Source organism: Ochlerotatus camptorhynchus, unplaced genomic scaffold (genome assembly GCF_037179485.1).
Source record: "Ochlerotatus camptorhynchus isolate MF236.1 unplaced genomic scaffold, CSIRO-AGI_Acam_v1.1 ptg000105l, whole genome shotgun sequence".
Taxonomy (NCBI): Eukaryota; Metazoa; Arthropoda; class Insecta; order Diptera; family Culicidae; genus Ochlerotatus; species Ochlerotatus camptorhynchus.
The window spans coordinates 3716142-3733908 of record NW_027040595.1 but is presented as its reverse complement, the minus strand read 5'-3'; the positions used below and the strand labels follow the sequence as shown (position 1 = coordinate 3733908).

The following is a 17767-nucleotide window of genomic DNA, read 5'->3' as shown; positions in this document are numbered from 1 at the left end:
TTTCCGCAGTCCCAGTTTGGCACTGATCGAAACGCGATTTCTGGAGAAGGTTGGTTGGTCTGTGTTTATTCAGATCGTGTCGCAAACGCCATTGACAATATTTTGGGTATTCCCATCAATTTTAGGCGTCTAATTTGACGGCTTCCAGTGCTTCGTGAACCGCATTCACTCACTCTTCTCAGTCGGCTGTTCTGTCATTGTTGACCGGTTGATTCAGAGCTGCTGGACCTCCCAGCAAGTTCTGAAATTGGAGTCCTTTTCATTTCCGTCGACAGCATCGCTACAATTATTCCTCCTACTATCGCTAGTATTATTATTCGACTATCCTTTAGCATTTCCTTGTGATTCTTCGTTTAAAAGCTCCAATCGATTTATTTTTTCTCTGTGTAGGCGGATCTATATATTAAGTTTAATTTGTAAACAGTACACACTTAAAAATTATCGCCGACTTCGGTAATTTTTACCGAAATCTGAACAGCTAAACTGTTCGGTAAAATTTATGAAATTCAATTCAATTGCTTTTCAGCTACGTTGAAACTAAATCTCCGCTAAAATGACAAGATTTGATCATTTCAACGAGCTGTTCTGATTTCGGAAAAATTTACCGAACACGAAAACAAAATCTTTTTTTTCCTGCGTTGGGGACATAATACCACCGCGACCATAACTTTGATCTATTGTGGTGTATCCTCTTTTGATTTTGCCGTAAAGCAATGGCAAGATGCTATTTATATGAGCAACCACCACTACTGTTGTTGGCAATTATCCCAAACAGGTAATGCATTCCTTATGAAATGTATAACTTGATTGGGAGAAGCAGCCCAGATTTCCCAAGGTTCCATAAGCCCCTTATCCAGATATATACGTCGTTTGTGAAATAGTGCAACGCAGTCACACAGCAAATGTTTAGAGCTCTCACTCTCTAGTTTACAAAAAACGGCATCTGTCTTCATCAACTTTTCCGATAAGTTTAAGGTGATATTTACTAAGACAGTGTTTCGATAAGGTCAGCAGTTTTTGTGTGTGCAAAGCATTTGGCTCTATGAAACGTTTTGATTGCTGGGCATTTAAGGTATTATTCCAGTTGCACTGTACCTTTATTCTTTCCCAGTTATTGAACTCCATTTTAAGAGCACAAAAAGATAATCCTAAAAATGGTTCAGGTCCAATAAATTGCATCGATGATCCCACTTTAGCCAATTGATCAGCTTTTTCGTTCCCTTCGATTCCGCAATGACCAGGAACCCAGTATAGGTTAACCTTATTACAGTAGGACAAATGCTGCAATAGCTTAGTGCATTCCCAAACCAGTTTTGAAGTGCAAGTTTTGGATTTTAGAGCATTCAACGTTGCTTGGCTATTTGAACAAATACATATGTTTGCATTTTTATAATTTCTTTTTAAGCAAATCGTGGCACATTCTAGGATGGCATATATTTCAGCTTGAAATACTGTTGGCCATTTTCCCATCGGCACCGATAGGCTGATCCCAGGACCACTTATTCCAGCCCCATCCATATTATCTTGTTTCGATCCATCCGTATAGAATACTATTGACCCAGGACGAAAAGATGGCCCTCCTGTATTCCAATCATAATGAGTCACTTCAGGAACTTTGAATTGGTGATTGAAGTTGTTACGCTTTAACATCCAGTCTTCATTCATTAAAATTAGTGGACTTATTTGAAACTCTTTTAAAATGCTCAGATGTCCAATAAGATCTCCATCAAAGAAATTCATGGACCGTTTGAGCCTCAGAGCACTTTTCATTGCATCCATTTGAATAAATTGATGTAAAGGAAGAATATTGAGTAGAGCATCTAATGCATTCGAAGGAGTACTACGCATTGCTCCAGTAATGGAAAGAGTAGCAAGTCTTTGTAACTTGTTCAATTTAACTTGAGCCGTTTGTTGTCTGGTTTTCGGCCACCAGATTAGTGATGCATAAGTGATTCTGGGTTTAACAATAGCCGAGTAGATCCAGTGTATCATTTTCGGCTTTAGACCCCATTTTTTACCAAATGATCTTTTGCAGACCCAAAAAGCATTTGTTGTTTTTTTCTATTTGTTTTTTTCATATGTCTGTTCCAGCATAGTTTACTATCTAGGATCAGGGTTACTTCCACTCACTTGCTATAAAAAAATGTTTTTCGGAATTATGAAATCATGATATAGTATAATGCTAATTAGTACTTGTAAGTTACAAGAGGAGGTCATGAAGTGTATGTTTGACTCATAAAATCTGTCAAAATTGCTTTCAGTGCGTCACAATCAGCGATTTTACGACTCGTGAGCGCTCACTCTGAGTGAACGCTCACGAATCATAAGATCGCTAATTGTGACGCTCTCAAAGCGAAATTGACAGGTTTTATGAGTCAAACACATACTTTACTACCTCTTCTTGTTACTTACAAGTACAACATAGCATTATTGCATCTAATGATTGAATAATTCCGAAGAATATTTTTTTATAGCAAGTGAGTGGAAGCAACCCTGTCTAGGATTACTCCCAAATACTTAACTGCTGACGACAGTGATAATTTAACATCTCCTAGTTTAAGATCAGTGGTAGAGACTCTACGTCTATTGGTAAAGGGTACAATTGATGTTTTCGTAGGATTTATGTTCAGTCCTTCTTGTGTGCACCATGATAGTGTGAATTTTAATGCTTTTTGCATTCTATCAAATACAATTTGAACAAAATCTTAGTGTGTAGGGAGTTTTGTGATACACTTTATTGACACCAAAAAGCAACAATATATGCTTTTTGTTCCCGTTTGAAACCGAACGGTTTTATAATTGCTTTTATAATGATAAAATACCTTTATGGAGTATTTTGTCGTGACATCAATAAAAAAAAATACCGAGTATGTTCAAGATTGACTAACTGAACAGTTTTATACAGGGATAGAGTGTTGCTTCAAATTCATTTTGAAAACCAGACCCGTTTTGACTTTACCGTCAGGCTTTAAAAGGTTTTGAAAACAGCAGAATGCTGAAATACTGACCAAGAATGTGTTGCACTTTTAAATGCTGTATTTAAACTAAAAAGATTGCTTATTGCCATTATTAAACCACAATAAATCTGTGTGAAAACCAAAAGGGTGCTAAATTGTTACTTGGGAGGTCATGCTGTAAAGAAGGAATTAACTCCACGAGAGATGTTACGTTTAAGAATTTTAAGAAAGAATTTTATCTGTCAAATAACAGCTCATGATACAAAGAACGAGTCAACTCCAAGCGAGAAATGATTTGTGAGCATCTCAATGGAGTTATTCAAACTATGTGATTGCACACAGGAGTGATCCCTACTTTGTGTTGTTTATCTTTCAATTTATGATCCCGATAGAGACGGATAGTAATGAAACGTACCGATTGCTTCGCCATCCTGCCATGGCGGAGGCATCAGAAGCAAAGTCTAGCATCAAAATGACAGCAAATCGAAATCAAATTTTGATATCAACATAAAACTGAAATCATAATTTGATTTCAGTTTACGTAATTGAAAAATTTGGTATCAAATTTTGATTTCATTTTGCTCTTCATATGCTTCAGTTTGCTTTTCAAAAATATGTTGTTGCGAGTTTGTTTTCATTGCCTTAGCATAATATCAAATTGAATAAACGTTTTGTTATCAATACGAAAAATGTACATCAAATAGAGTTTTTTAGTTTGCTCTCAATTTTGCACTCAATTTGCACTCAATTTTGCACTCAATTTTGCACTCAATTTTGCACTCAATTTTGCACTCAATTTTGATATTTTAATCGTCAAAACGATCAAAACGACAGCAACCTGAGTAATCATCAGGGGCTGTTCATAAACTACCATAGACTATTTAGGGGGAGGGGGTTGACAAATGTCTACGGTCCATACAAATTACCAAAAAAATTCTATGGATGATTGTCGACGCGAGGGAGGGGGGGTCTAAGACCTCTTAAAATCGGTCAACGTAGCTTATGAACAGCCTCTTATCAGCAACATCACAGCATCAAATTTAGTTTTCAATTTAATCTCAGTCCTTGCTCGCGATACGAGACACTAATTTTTTGTTGCTTTGTTTTGTATATTGTAGTATGTAGGGTAGTTGTACATATAGATGACATTGCACAAACACTAAAATCCAAGAAGGATGTTACTTTTGAGAATTTTCAGATGGAATTTTCAAAAGCTTTTATCTGCCAAAGAACAGCTCAAGATACAAAGAAGGAGTCAATTACAAGAGCAACATAATTTTTGAGTATTTTATGATAGAATTTTTAAAGGAATTCTAGCGGATGAACAAGAAAAACTTATTTTATAAAGAAGGAGTCAACTCAAAGCAATAAATGACTTGCTAAAAAGTTATTTCTGAGTACAGCACCCGTTTGACTTTGGCATGGTTCGATTTTGGCAAAAAAAACCACAAAGCCGTTCGATTTTCAGACGGGGTTCGATTAAACGGATTTTAAAGGTTATGTATTTTCGCTCCATGCGATCACAATTTTCAATAAAATTAAAATTATCAAAGTCTTAGACATGAAGCTGATTCCTCCCTCTCCATCTTCAGAATTATAAAAAAAAAATCAAAATAAAACCGTTCGGTTTTGGCTACACTACATTTTCGGGCCTGTTGACAAAGTACGTATAACGGGTACTGCATTGCAATTGGATTAAAAAAATCCAGTACTACAAAATTATGGCTAACGCCTGTTATGGCTACCTTGCATGGCTATCATCTATTATGCTCATAATCTATTATGGCATTCGTCGATTATGGCTATCGTTTTTATGGCAATCGTACGTATGGCAAACATCGGTATGGCTAACGTATTTATGGCTAATGTCCGGTCACCAAATAGGCAAAAGCTAGGAAGAGTGAATCTCTTGTTAGACATTTTTATAAAAATCCATTTGAATGTGTAAAACATACATGTACATTAGACTGATGCAAAATTTGAAATTTTCGCTCCACAGTGCTTAAACGATTTCAAATCAGGTCCTGATTAGCCTCCTAAAATTTAAACTCATTTGGTAAGAAGCTGGATTGGCACAAACTATTCGAAGTTTATATGGAAATTACTATGGAAAAACCAAACTTTTTGTTCATTGTCTTCTGCCCATTTTCCATATTGCTTTTTCGAAAATTTTTATAACTATTCTTACGGGAAATTTTCTAAACTACAACTTTGTGCAATATCGTTTTTCAGCCAAATGTCAAATTAAATTGTTATTAATTGTTTAAGAGATTGATAATCTTATGGCATGATCAAGCAGCTGTTCTGTGGACAACACTGTATTCTGCAGTGTGACATAGTAGCCACGATATTTGTGCTCTATTATTCGAACCAGAAGCACCAATGTTGCTTGCTGAACAGTTGATTGAGCATAATCATAAGACATCAGTGACTTGAATCAATAATAACTTTTGTTCCTTACATTTGATTGAAAAGTGGTTTTGAACAAAGTTGTAGCTGATAAATTTTGCTACAATCACTGCTATCATTTTCAAAAGCATAGTGATGTGGTGAATTGTAGGATAGATATGAACAAAAACATAAGTTTTCCAATAGTAATTCCCATATAAACTTGATATGGTTTGTGCCAAGTCAGTTTCTTACTAAAGTAGTTCAAATTTTGGGAGGCTAAGCAGGACCCAATTTGTAACCGTTTAAGGTGATTCCCTGTAGCGTCCTTTTTCGTGTTACACTTCGCAATTTCACATGTAAAAATAATAAGGTTTCTGTGAATGCACGTAGCTGAAACTACTACTTGTTGTTTTCTGCGGAGAAGCAAGCAATGTCTGAAATTTGCAGATGTATAAACGTCGTAGATCTTGAGTTGTGTGCTCTTGAAATTGCGAGGTGTGATGGAAAAATGAATTCTACAAGGAAACACCTTAAGCACTGTGGAGCGAAAATTTCAAATTTTGCATCAGTCTAATGTACATGTACATGTATATACATAACTTCCAATGAAGCTTACCGTGTTGTACCCCATTTGACATAAAGCCGTTTGAAACTAGGGTAATTTGGAATAAAACGTGCAGAACAACAAACACCTTAAATGAATGAAGGCTATTGAGCATAATGGTCATTTGGCACTTGTATTATTTGCTTGAGGAATAAGTTCTAGAATTTTGGAAGACTTCAGTATCGTAATTTAAATTTGGCTCAAAAAAATTTTGGCCCTAGTGGTCCTTCAATTGGTTCAATCTTAAATTTCACATTTTTAAATATTTCAAAGTTTATTTCGATACAATTGAAGCCGATATTTTGTTATATATCCATACAATCAAAAACATTAAATTTTACCTAAATTTGAATTTAGGCGCTAGGGCTAAAAATTAGAACACTAGTGCCATAAGTGGCACACTTACTCTTAGTAACTTTAACACTCTTGGGTCATTCGTGAGTTGCCCGAGGATGAGATCTGAACTCGTGACTTAGGCGTGAGGGGAATGGATGCTAATCACTACGCCGGGGCCGTCTCTCTGATGATGCAATATCTAATGTTAATTGACATCGTTTAATCCACGCAGCTCTTTTTTTGAGTACTAAGCATATCTTGTTCTTAGAATGCATCAAAAATTATTTATCTAAATGCATTGAATACATATAAGTACCAGAAGAACATTACCGAAACTAATCACCTGTTTGCGTTAGACCTATTATCTAACAAATGTCTCGTTTTATTCATGATCCTATCTAATTGAAATTCCACTCCATTATATCAACGCAAGTCTGCAGCTAACTTATTTAGATAACTCGCCGTGCGACGAAATACTGGACCAAATCTAATGGTACTAGCCGAAGGGAGGGAACCCATAAAGGTCTTCACAACTCAAAAAGCAACAGTCTTCTATACATAAATATAAGTATAACCTTCAGGTAGGATGCTAAGCACTTGTCCAAAAAGTTCCACCACCCGTTATTATTGTTCGCAACAGTTGTCTACCGAAGTGCTCTCAACCTGACCTGCCGGTCGTCGGTCGTCGGGTTTGGGTTTGGGTTTGGGTGGTGCGTTTTTCTCGCGCGCGTTCGGGTAAATCAAGACAGGACATTTGTAGGTAGTAGCATAAATTATAGAGGAAAGTAGAATTCGGAAAAGTAAGTGAAAGTGTAGAGTGTAGTAAACAAGCGAACGAATCGGAGGCGCATACTGCTTTACAGGTATGTACAGACAATCGATCGGGTATAGGTAACTGGACAGAAACGGTTGAAGAAGGTCATTTGCAGCATACCTACGTTATTTCGAGAGCAAACAAAAAGTTGTTTCTGAAGTAGATTTGCGAGTCGTGATTTCGTGTTTTTTTTTTTAATTTTCAAGGTAGAAAACGGAAAGGTGTTGGCGCGAAACGGCGAGATCGGTAATGACGGTGTCGCGTCGTTAAGGAGAAAAGTGAAAGGAGTTTCCTTCGCACTGGAACGACTTATGTACCGTCGGTGTTTGGCGGGTTATTGTCCTTCGTTACCGGAATCGTCAAAGTCGTCGGAGGGAAATTTCTCATTCTACGGGTTTGTGTTGAGATTTGGAAGGAGGGTAGTTTTTGTTTTTTGGGAGGTAATATAGGGAATAAAAGGTTGTGTGCGTGTCTGCTGGTAATGTTTGCCTTTTAATTTCTACAGAAACTGTTTGGATTTTTCTCTGTTGAATAAACGTTTACTCGGAGAGAGCATATGTAAATAAAGAAAAACTCTTTCTAAAAAAACGGGTGGAAGAACAAACCGAGAGGAAGTTAGTTGCCAGAACGCAAGAAAACAATATAGAGCTGTCACAGTTCTATGGTGCACTTGACCCAATTGAGTCAGAGTAGAACGCTTTTCTATTTTAACTTACCTCTGTGCAGACTGGTCGGTGTCGTCGATCGAATGTCGTCGTTGCAGCATGATGCCTTGTTGAAAGAATGTTAACGTCGGAGGAGGGCATTTATAAAACGGCTCAAGTCCGGCATGATTTATGGTCTGGAGCAAAACGAGCTGTATTAGTTTCTGTTTCACTACTACCGTTTGAGGCAATTTTCACCCGGTGTGAAAATGAGTTGTCGTACAGCTGGACGACGGAAGTTCATTTCAACGGAACTCGGTTCGAGAGAAATAAATCCTTATACTGATGGAATTGGTAGTAACTGAACAGGTTGAATATTTCCGTGATTTACAACTGCTAGGATAGGGGCAGGATAAGTCATTAGTCAAAAAGCACGCAAATGTACCGCACTACCTAGGACGAGGACGGTAGGTGTACATGCAATTTATCAACTTTACTAACGACGTCCATTTCACGATTAATTGGTTACGCTCTAGTCCGGTGGGACGGAAGCACAGGTATCAGTGATTTTGTTATTATTTCAGTGCTCCATTAAACGCGCATTGTAAATGTTATCATCAGATCATGTGAGAGTTGATTAATGACAAATGCAATTCACTGGAGTCCGGTTGACGACCCAAATAATGTATGTTCCGTGATAGTTATTGATTTGCGGTAATTACATTGAAATATGCAATTTGCAGCAATTATCAAACGGCGGTGAAAACGTTGATTTGGTATTCAAAATTTCCATTACCTCATCTGGTTACGATTCCCCTGGGGTTCATTCCCCTGTGTTGGTGTCCACTTTTAAAAAGAGAGTAATCTAAAGTGGTGGGCAAATTTTCGTAAAATTGCTAACCGTTAATCAACGGCGCTGATTTTACGTTAACGAATTAACGTTTCCGTTTAATGTGAAAGTCGTTAACGAACTGATCAACGATCGTTAATTGTGCGTGATTTTATGTTTATGTTGTATGTATTTGTATGCTGGGATTAAATCTGCTATACACGATAAGTGATTAATAAGTGTTGAATGACGGTAAATTCAATTAATGAAGTTTATACCTCTATGCTTAAAAACAAAAAAAAAACCGACAGTAACTTTTTCTGGAATGTAAAAATTGCGGAAGTTGTCACTGAATGCCCACTTAATCTACATGTAAATACATTATGTGATCCAATGATGAGTGGAACAATGCAAGTTTTCAACGACGTCTTTATAGAATTCAACACTTTGACCCAGTCACAATCAGAGCCTTTCTACGGTTAATCGATTTTAAGTCAAGTTATTTTGGTTTTATGGAAAAATTAAGAGATACTGAGAAGCAGAGCACATCGGCAGGACACGTATGTGAGCGAAAATGGGCGAAAAAATCTACTACAATCGATAAGATTTTCAGTTCGCATTTCAAATAGCTTCTTGAAAATGTTAATTTTGAACTTTAGCGTAGCGTAGATTTTGATAATTATTAATGAGTAAAAACTATTTGTCTCAGACGTTTCTTTTCAATTATGTGAGAAATGCTGTCAAGTGTGACATTTCGAGTATTCATGTCCCAGAGTCATGATGCACGAAGATATTAAAATCTCTTCTTAGCATGTAAATTCACAATTTTTTCATCAGGAGAATACATATGATTATTTTGTCAAGAAAGTCCTTAAAATCATCTTAGTGTTTTATCGAACTTGGCAGTTGGCAGTTTATCTGTTATTTTCTCATTTTTTTTGTAATTGACTAGGAATTCTCTACCATCAAAACATAGAATTCAGTCTGCAATTATCTTTGAATTTCTAATAATGTTCGCATAATTTCGATGGTGAACAGGAAGAGTAGGCTGTGCGTTTGAACGAACATGATTTCATCCCATATTTGTTTGATTATGGCTTTGATACCCTGTGCTCGTTCACGTTCGACAGTATTTATGACCACAAGAAGTAATCCGAGGGATTCAGATCTGATGAACTGGGAGGCCATTTATCTTTGGCCAAAAAGTTGGTTCCTACAGTATCTTGTCTGACTTTTCTAAGAACTGATGGTTTCTTCTGGAAGTGGAAATTATTTCACCCGGAAGTAATTTTTTTTGCTAAGAGGAGCGTAGCAACCGGAAAGATTTATTTTAATAATTGTTTGCCTTTATAAATTGAATACTTGAAAAGTTATTTTAGAAGCTTAATTTAGAAGTTTACTTCAGATGCTGGAAATCATTGCATGGGAATGATTTCACATGATTTCTTATGCCCAACCGTGAATTGTAAGATTCTATTACAGATTGGCTTGAAAATATGCAGAATTTGCAATATTTTGCGACATGAACGGATTCTGTAATGTGGTCGCCGGAAAGTTTTTATGTTAGCTTATTTTTGGAACAAAGTTTATTTCCCCAAATGCAATGCGACTAGAAAATCATCTCGTGACGGGTTTATACAATATGCATTCCGGAAGAACTTGGTTGTACGCTGCAGTCCATTGCAAGAACTGCTATTAAATTTTTTGTATGTAACATTTGCAGTGGATATAATAAATCCAATCTTACATTAGGTCAAAGATATCTAATTAACAAGATATTCAATTAATCACCAGGCAATAGATACATCATCCTTATGTGATAGCAGTGTCATCTAGTGAGTGCACATTGAAACTGTTGGAAGTCCCTCGACAACTTCACCACCAGGGCTCAATACAGCGTTGCCAGATATACCGATTCATCGGTATTTATACCGATTTCCGAACTAGATACCGATATACAGATAAGATTCCTCAGAATACCGATTTTTGGAATTGTATACCGATTTATACCGATGTTTTTTAAATGATCAAAATTAATTTTGCCTAACCATACTCGAATTTTGGAGAAAATTACTGTGAGAGACTTGTGTCTTTTTAAATAACTCAAATTTTTGAGCCCTCAAAATTCATAAATAAAATCATCTTTGAAAATGTCATATGCTTGATACTCTTTTGACTAATGTTTCCATTTCTTCACCGTTTTTAGCTACCCATGAATCGAGAAACTGTCGATGGCTTTTTCCGGTTATTCCTAGAGAATCGCAAAATACTTTTTAAACATTTTTTTAACTTCCTAAAGTTTTTGTTCATTTCCAACTTCCTGAATTTTCTTGCAACTTTCGCCTAGAATTTTCTTCCACCTTACACCATAAGTTATTCCTCAATTCCTCCCGAAAAAAACTTATTTCAACTTCCCTTGGAAGCTTCTTCAGCCTTCGCTCGAATGGTTCTTCCGTTTTCTCCCGCCAGTTTTTTCAAATTCCCCTGAACTTCAGGGACGTTTCCAGATTTTTATTGCGGATTCACACTAGCTGTAAGAACTTTTAAGAAGTTCCGAAACATCAGAAAAGTCTAGACTTTTGAGAAAGCTCCGATAAATTAAAGATAGTTTCATTAATTTATGTTCAAATTCCAAAACCCGAAAATTTTAAGGAAAGTCCAGCGAACTCCAATGAACTTACGAAAACATCAGAAATATTTAGGAAACTTCACAAGTTCAAAGAACTTCAGGGAAATTTAATGGTTTTCAGGAAAGTTTCTTTTTTTTCAGAGAATTAAGAGAACTTTAGGGAAGCTCCGTGAACATCAGGACAGAGCAATTAGTTTCAAGGAAATGCTGATATTTCAAAGGATTTCCGGGAAACTCAGGCAATATTTCACAAATTTAGGGAATATTCCTAATTGCGTTTCAGAAATTTTCTGAAAACTTCAGGGGCATTGCGGGGTCTTCAGAGATGTTTTATGAATATCAGAAAAAAAATGCTGAATCATCCCCCAGAAATCTCTTTCTTCCGGAATTATGTCCTTGTTTCTTTCGACTGTTCCCTAGGCGCTCTGGCTTCCGAATCTCTCCAGAAGTTTCTTGCAATCTACCTTAGGAAGTGTCTGCTAGCGTCTTCAGGACGTTTTTTCCGCCTTCTTCTGGAAGTGTGTCCATAAGCCATAGATTTTTGACTTTTATTGGAAGGTTTTTCCGAGCTTCTTCTGGCTTCTCCTAGAACTGGCTACTTCTGGAATTTACTTCCATTTTCCGAAACTTTTATGACTTCCATTTGGATGTCCTTTGGATTTTTTATGGTTTCTTTGAATAGAGAGACTAGAAGTTTCTCAATTCTTCCGATCATAGTCCAAAAGTTAAAATTTTTGCTTTCAAAAACAGCTTAAATATAATATAAATTAAAATAGTAAATACCGATAAATAACGATTTTTTAAAAACTTTGATACCGAGAAACTTTAAAACAATCTTGCAACGCTGTGACAGGTGTCAGCATGACAGATGCCAGTGCAAACGTTGATGATCAGACGAGGGCAGAGGACGAAGGCAAGATTTTCACTTTTTTGTGATACTTTCGAGTGAAAGTGTTTCCAATATCACCACCGGTATCATTAAGATGCAAATCTCTAATTGTAATTGATGATTTGCGAAGCTGTTGCTCAAAATAATCTATATAAGCATAAACATGGAAAAACATTCCCTTTGTTACAGAATTATTCCAACACCCAATCCAACATCATTGCTAAACAAACGTAATAAAATATGCCGTCTTCCTTGGCCAACGCAGCACGCATTCCATTCAAAAATTACACTGAAATAGTGATTACTTTAATATTTCATAACGTAGGAAGGCATTTGCCAACGCTGGCGAATGCAAACGCAATCAAGGCCTGGGGAAGCTGAATTATGGCGATGAGTGATGACACCGCTTCGTGTTTTGATTTGTGCTGTACCATCCGCTCAGTGGTGTGCATTTGTATATGCATAGATGTTAGCAGTGTTGGCAAAATCAGAAATCAACTGATATTTTTCCGCTCTCATGCGCTCGCAATATCACGCGTGATATTGCAACAAAATATCATGCTTGATATTGATTTTACAAGCTCCTTTGATATTGCGAGACTATTCGCAACGTTGAAAAATCAAGCTGAAAGTTGACTCGACACAAAAATGATTCCATTGCACATCGTTTTCTTAGAAAGAGAAATCATAGTTTGCTATCTCTTTTTAATCTTTACCGATGGCAGATGCGAAGGGAATGCTGTAAGCCGTTATGGAAGTTTCGGTTGCATTCGAGTTTGCTTCTAGTTCTTTCCGGAGTGTCCATTGATGACAATAAGTTCCTTCTACAGTTGTTAAAACCATATTTGAATCACATTTGGAACCTTAATTGTTTCCTTATGTTAGGATTTATCTTCCAAAGACAAGCCGTACCGCCATCTGTACTTTGATTGTGCCGATTAAATCCACTGACAGAATTGAACTGAACTAGAATAAACGCTCCTATAGTTGCGGTACGTTAGAAGCTTTAGATTCCAGTTGCGTATGAAGACTACTTACACAACTATAGAAACCTAACGCTTCTAACGTACCGCAACTATAGGAACGTTTACTCTAACTGAAAGTGCACTGAGGTGCAAATTTAAATTTGTAATGTTTCCGCACAAGACTGTGTCGTAGAAAAAACGGACTAATCGGTATAAAAACAACTCTGCAAATCTAGTTATACCATCCAATGCAGCCATCTTCTGCACTTTTCTCAACCGGAATGGAATGCCATTATTCACAGTGCTTTTCGCAATGAGAGTTCCACCAATTTCACCCATCGAAAACACTGACGCATCCGATTCGATGAAGTGCTTCAACCCATTAACGAAATTGACTTTTTCCTTCCTTATCCCTCCAATGTTCCATTAAGTTTCACATACTCCTCATGTGCCCCCAGCCAGATCTTGGGAAATTATTTAATTTCGATAATCCCCAACAGGGGGAAGTATTCCGGGATGCTGGGTTTTTCGATCGAGAAAAATAATTTACATCGGGAGAGCGTTTCTTCTCCTGGAATAAGCCCAGGCACGACGTGAGTTAGCAAGTTCACCATTTAGAGACTCGAAATTGAAATTTTCAATCCGTTCATGATACTCAGCTTTCTAAATAATTGCTTCTGGATCATTGCCAGATGAGCGAGTAGAGATGGATTTTGCCTGGCTCTGCAGGATGAGAAACGTATGGCAGCGCTCCGAAATGCCCTTCCTTCTGCTCTACCGTTTGTTGGTTGGTTATCTTGTGCAAGTCATCAGCTCAGCTCCGGCCGACATTCGTTCGATTCGATTCCAGTCTTTTTGGCGAAAACGTAGCGCTTAAGGGAATAAATAATCACACAAAAATGTGACAGTCTGGTTGTTTTCATGCGAATGGGAAGAAAGTGTTTTCTTGTTTCATTTTTTTTATGGTTGCCATTTGCGATGGAAGAGGGGGGAAAAGTCAGGGAAAGATTGAACCGAATGGAGTCGAGACTAATGAAACAGAAAGATTTCATCGGGAAGAAACTAAAGAGAGCACGAACTTAATGCGATAATCGATGATGAATGATTCCTGAAAAGAGCATTTGGATTGTTATGTTAAAAGGAAAGGAAAATTCTCGTTACCGAGACCCACTCTTCGGGAAGATGGTTTCGCTAACGAGCTAAACTTACCCTAGCGGCAAAGCTAGTGTTCGGCTTCTCGAGGAGCTCCCAGAGGTACTTTTGATATTGTGCGCATTTTCCGTCTCCAAATTCTTCCTCCTCCCGTTGACGCAAACTTTCCGCTTCTTTTCGCATTTCTTCGTGAACGTGCTCCTTTCGTTGGTGGTACTTGTGTTGACAGCAGGACTCCAGATACAGCTCATCGACGCCCCAGTATTCGAGGTCGTCGCTGAACGCCAGCACGCACATCTCGTCCACCAGATGCAGTTTGCCGGTGCGGTAGAAATTAAGCATTGAACTAAAACTTTTCGGGTGTCTATCGAAAAAGTATTCGTTGTCTATCAGTGAGTAGTCATCGCATAGCTCCGATATTGCTTCGTGCGTGTTACACTCGCGCAGTCTCCCGAGTCGTGTGTGAGGCAGCCGTTCGAGTGTTCGCCATAGGACTTCGTGTTTGACGCCACCTACATTGATTAACACACGTCGATTGAGCGCCTTCGAGCGCATTATCATGAAGGGCTCCGGTGGTATTGATGACATAGATCTGAATATGGGATGAGACCAACTGTGATGACATCTTGTGATGATACGGGGATTGAAATGAAGCCTACCTGGAATGTGCCCTTTGCAGCGGTGCCTGAGACATTTGCGTATAACTTGCAGAGGCAGGATGTGTCGGAGATTGAACAGGGAAGGGCGCGTAGCGAACTTCCTTCGTGCTTCCGCCACCGCCCGAAGTACCACCGCCGCCTCCTGTTCCTCCTCCACCCGGTGGGCCAGTTCCGCCGAAGCCACCAGAGCTGCTTCCTCCGCCCCCAAAGCCTCCGATGTTCGTTGTTGTGTTGATGGTTCCATCATCGAAGCTTCCGCCTGGCAGTGAACTGCCCGGCGCTCCTGGACCGCTGCACATGGTTCCCGGCCCACCATTATTAAACGGGGGTGGCGTAGTTTCCCCCAGTTCCCAGCGCACCGCTTCACGCTCTCGGTCGCGATCGCCCACCATAGGGCCACTGGATACGCACATATACGAAAGCAACAGATAGAGAGAGGGGAAGGACGCAAAGATACAGAGAGATCACTCAGTTGAACTATCGCTTTGCCTGAGTTGCTTCGGTTAAACTAGTCATTTCCGTAGGTCTAGTATAAGTAAACTTAAACTGTTCCTTCATATTACAGTACGGAAGGACAGCTGGCATGCCCTACAACATCAAAAGTAACATTATATAGAGGAAAACCGGAAACAGAAAGGGTAAACAACTATCTAGGTAGGTAGTCGATTCTACGTTTCGATGAAACTCACCGCTACATGAATCCAGACATCTTCTCTATTCAACTCATAAAACTAGCTTGCCTATTGCCATCCTTATGCGCTATGCTTACGGGACAGTAACCGGGCACTAGTACGAGTATGGATACTAGCAACACGTAAACGCTAATGAACTTGAGACAAACTAAATTTGCGCCTAACTCTAACTGCTGGATTGCTGTTGCCTCACGACCGTCGAACAGAGCACCACTCCGAATGAAGAGTACTGAGAGCGACACTGATGAGGTTCGCGACGAGGATATCGGTGGCTGTGGCGATAAGGTCGCCGATGAGCTCAACGACAGTGACGGCGCTAACGATGACTGAGATGACGACGTCGACGATGGGCTTCTCGACAACGGCAATTCGAACAGAGATGCTGGTGGTTGTGGCGCAGTTTTTGACATGGCACCTGCCGACAAGAGGGGCATTCACCGATTCGATGAAGGCATTTCCGTGTAATTCGTAACGGTAGCACTGAACAGCACTGCACGATACATTACTTCTGTTTACACTAATTATCACTATTGCGACGGATCTTCAAAGGCTTGCTTCGTAGGCGGTTCGCCAATCACTGCGGAAGGATCTGAAAAAGAGAGAATAAAAATGTGGTCGTAAGTATGATGATCGGTAGGCATTTTGGTATCTATTGGTTGTATTTTGGGCACCCTATTAGCCGTAGAGCAGTGGTGCAGTCAGGATTTCTGCCTGTTGTAAAAATTACGTAGCATGAGCCACTGATCTGTTGAATATTGTATTTTGTGAAGATTGTACTATGTTGAAAAATTGTACTCGTGTTTTCTTGCAACCCCCTAAGAATTGTTTCCCTCCGTGCTCTCTATGCCCTCGTTAAATAGCCGCACCCTGACGAACATTTCCCGTGCAGGGATGGAGGCAGTGCTTCTTCCCGGAAAACTAAATGTGTGTCACGGAAATGCCCCAAGTATCTGTGCTAGGAGATCAACCAAACTGGACGAAGTAAGAAACCTGCTTCAAGACTCCAAAGTCAGCGTAGCATGTTTCACCGAATCCTGGTTGACACAAAAATTTAGCATTGCCATTTCTGGATATAAAATCTTACGCAACGACCGACTGTACAGGCGTGGAGGTGGAATTGTGATCTATTACAAAGATAACTTACGGTGTAATAAAATCTTTGGGACAGTACTACACCTCGATTCAGAAGACAAAACAGAATGCCTAGCGTTGGAGTTGCGACTTGGCTCGGAGAAACTGCTGATTGTAGCCGTTTACAATCCCCCAGAAAACGACTGTTCAGGTTTTCTTGCCGATAAATTAGCCGACTTTGCCGCACGTTACAAACCCGTTTTGCTTATTGGAGATTTCAACACAGACTTGAACACCCGAAACAGTAAGCGAGCACACTTCGAAACAGTACTTCAGAGTTTTGCGTTGACGTCTGTTGTTGACGAGCCAACCTTCTTTCACCATACGGGATGCTCACAGTTGGATCTGTTCATCACTAGCTGCGATTCGAAGGTTCTGCGCTTTAATCAGATTAGTTTCCCTGCACTTTCGCAACGTGATCTGATTTTCGGTTCTTTGGATTTTGATGGTTCGCCTGCACCAATAATTCAAACGTATCGTGACTATGTCAATTTCGACGCTCCGGCTTTGGAAAACGCTATACAGTCCGTTGCATGGGACAATATGTACTCCATTGACTACCCCGACGATTTGCTCGATTTCTTCAACAGTCATCTCAAACGGATCCATGATCAGTGTTTCCCGCTTCGAACAAACAGCGGTCGTATAACTCGTGGTTTGATTACAATATCAGTAAGTCAATATTGGAACGCGATTCAGCCTACCAGTGATGGCTAAATGCATCGTAGAATTCAAAGTTACAAGCATGACAACGATATAAAGCACTGAGGAATCGAACCAACGCGTTGATCAAGGACACGCTTCTTAGACGACAGGATCCCAACCAAAACTCTGTGGAAGCGAATCAAAACTCTTGCTGCTGGTAAGAAACAAGCGTCAGCGAACTGTGAATTCGATCCAAACGAAATAAACCGAGTGTTTTTGGCAAGCTACACCAATAGTACATCCCAAGACATACAAAGGCATTCCACACAAGCTTCTCCTCACAGTTTCTCCTTCCATCCTGTACAAGACTGGGGAGTTGTGAACGCAACATGGCACGTTAGGTGGAACGCAACGGGCCTCGATGGATTGC

At 39.1% G+C, this 17767-nt stretch overlaps 1 protein-coding gene across 2 annotated transcripts in view; it reads right to left on the bottom strand.

Annotated features, from left to right (window-relative positions):
* The window catches only part of LOC135699297 (potassium voltage-gated channel protein Shab-like), a 430144-nt gene that overhangs the window by 140007 nt on the left and 272370 nt on the right, over positions 1-17767 (bottom strand). Inside the window, exons 4-6 of one of the 2 annotated variants that reach the window (XM_065219523.1) lie at positions 15727-16150; positions 14870-15268; positions 14268-14802 (exon numbers count right to left, since the gene is read on the bottom strand). In XM_065219523.1, the coding sequence (XP_065075595.1) occupies positions 14268-14802; positions 14870-15268; positions 15727-15995 (1203 nt within the window). In that variant the 5' untranslated portion in view covers positions 15996-16150. Of the gene's footprint in view, positions 1-14267; positions 14803-14869; positions 16151-17767 lie in introns of those variants that run through there. The other variant, XM_065219524.1, reaches the window with a different exon arrangement.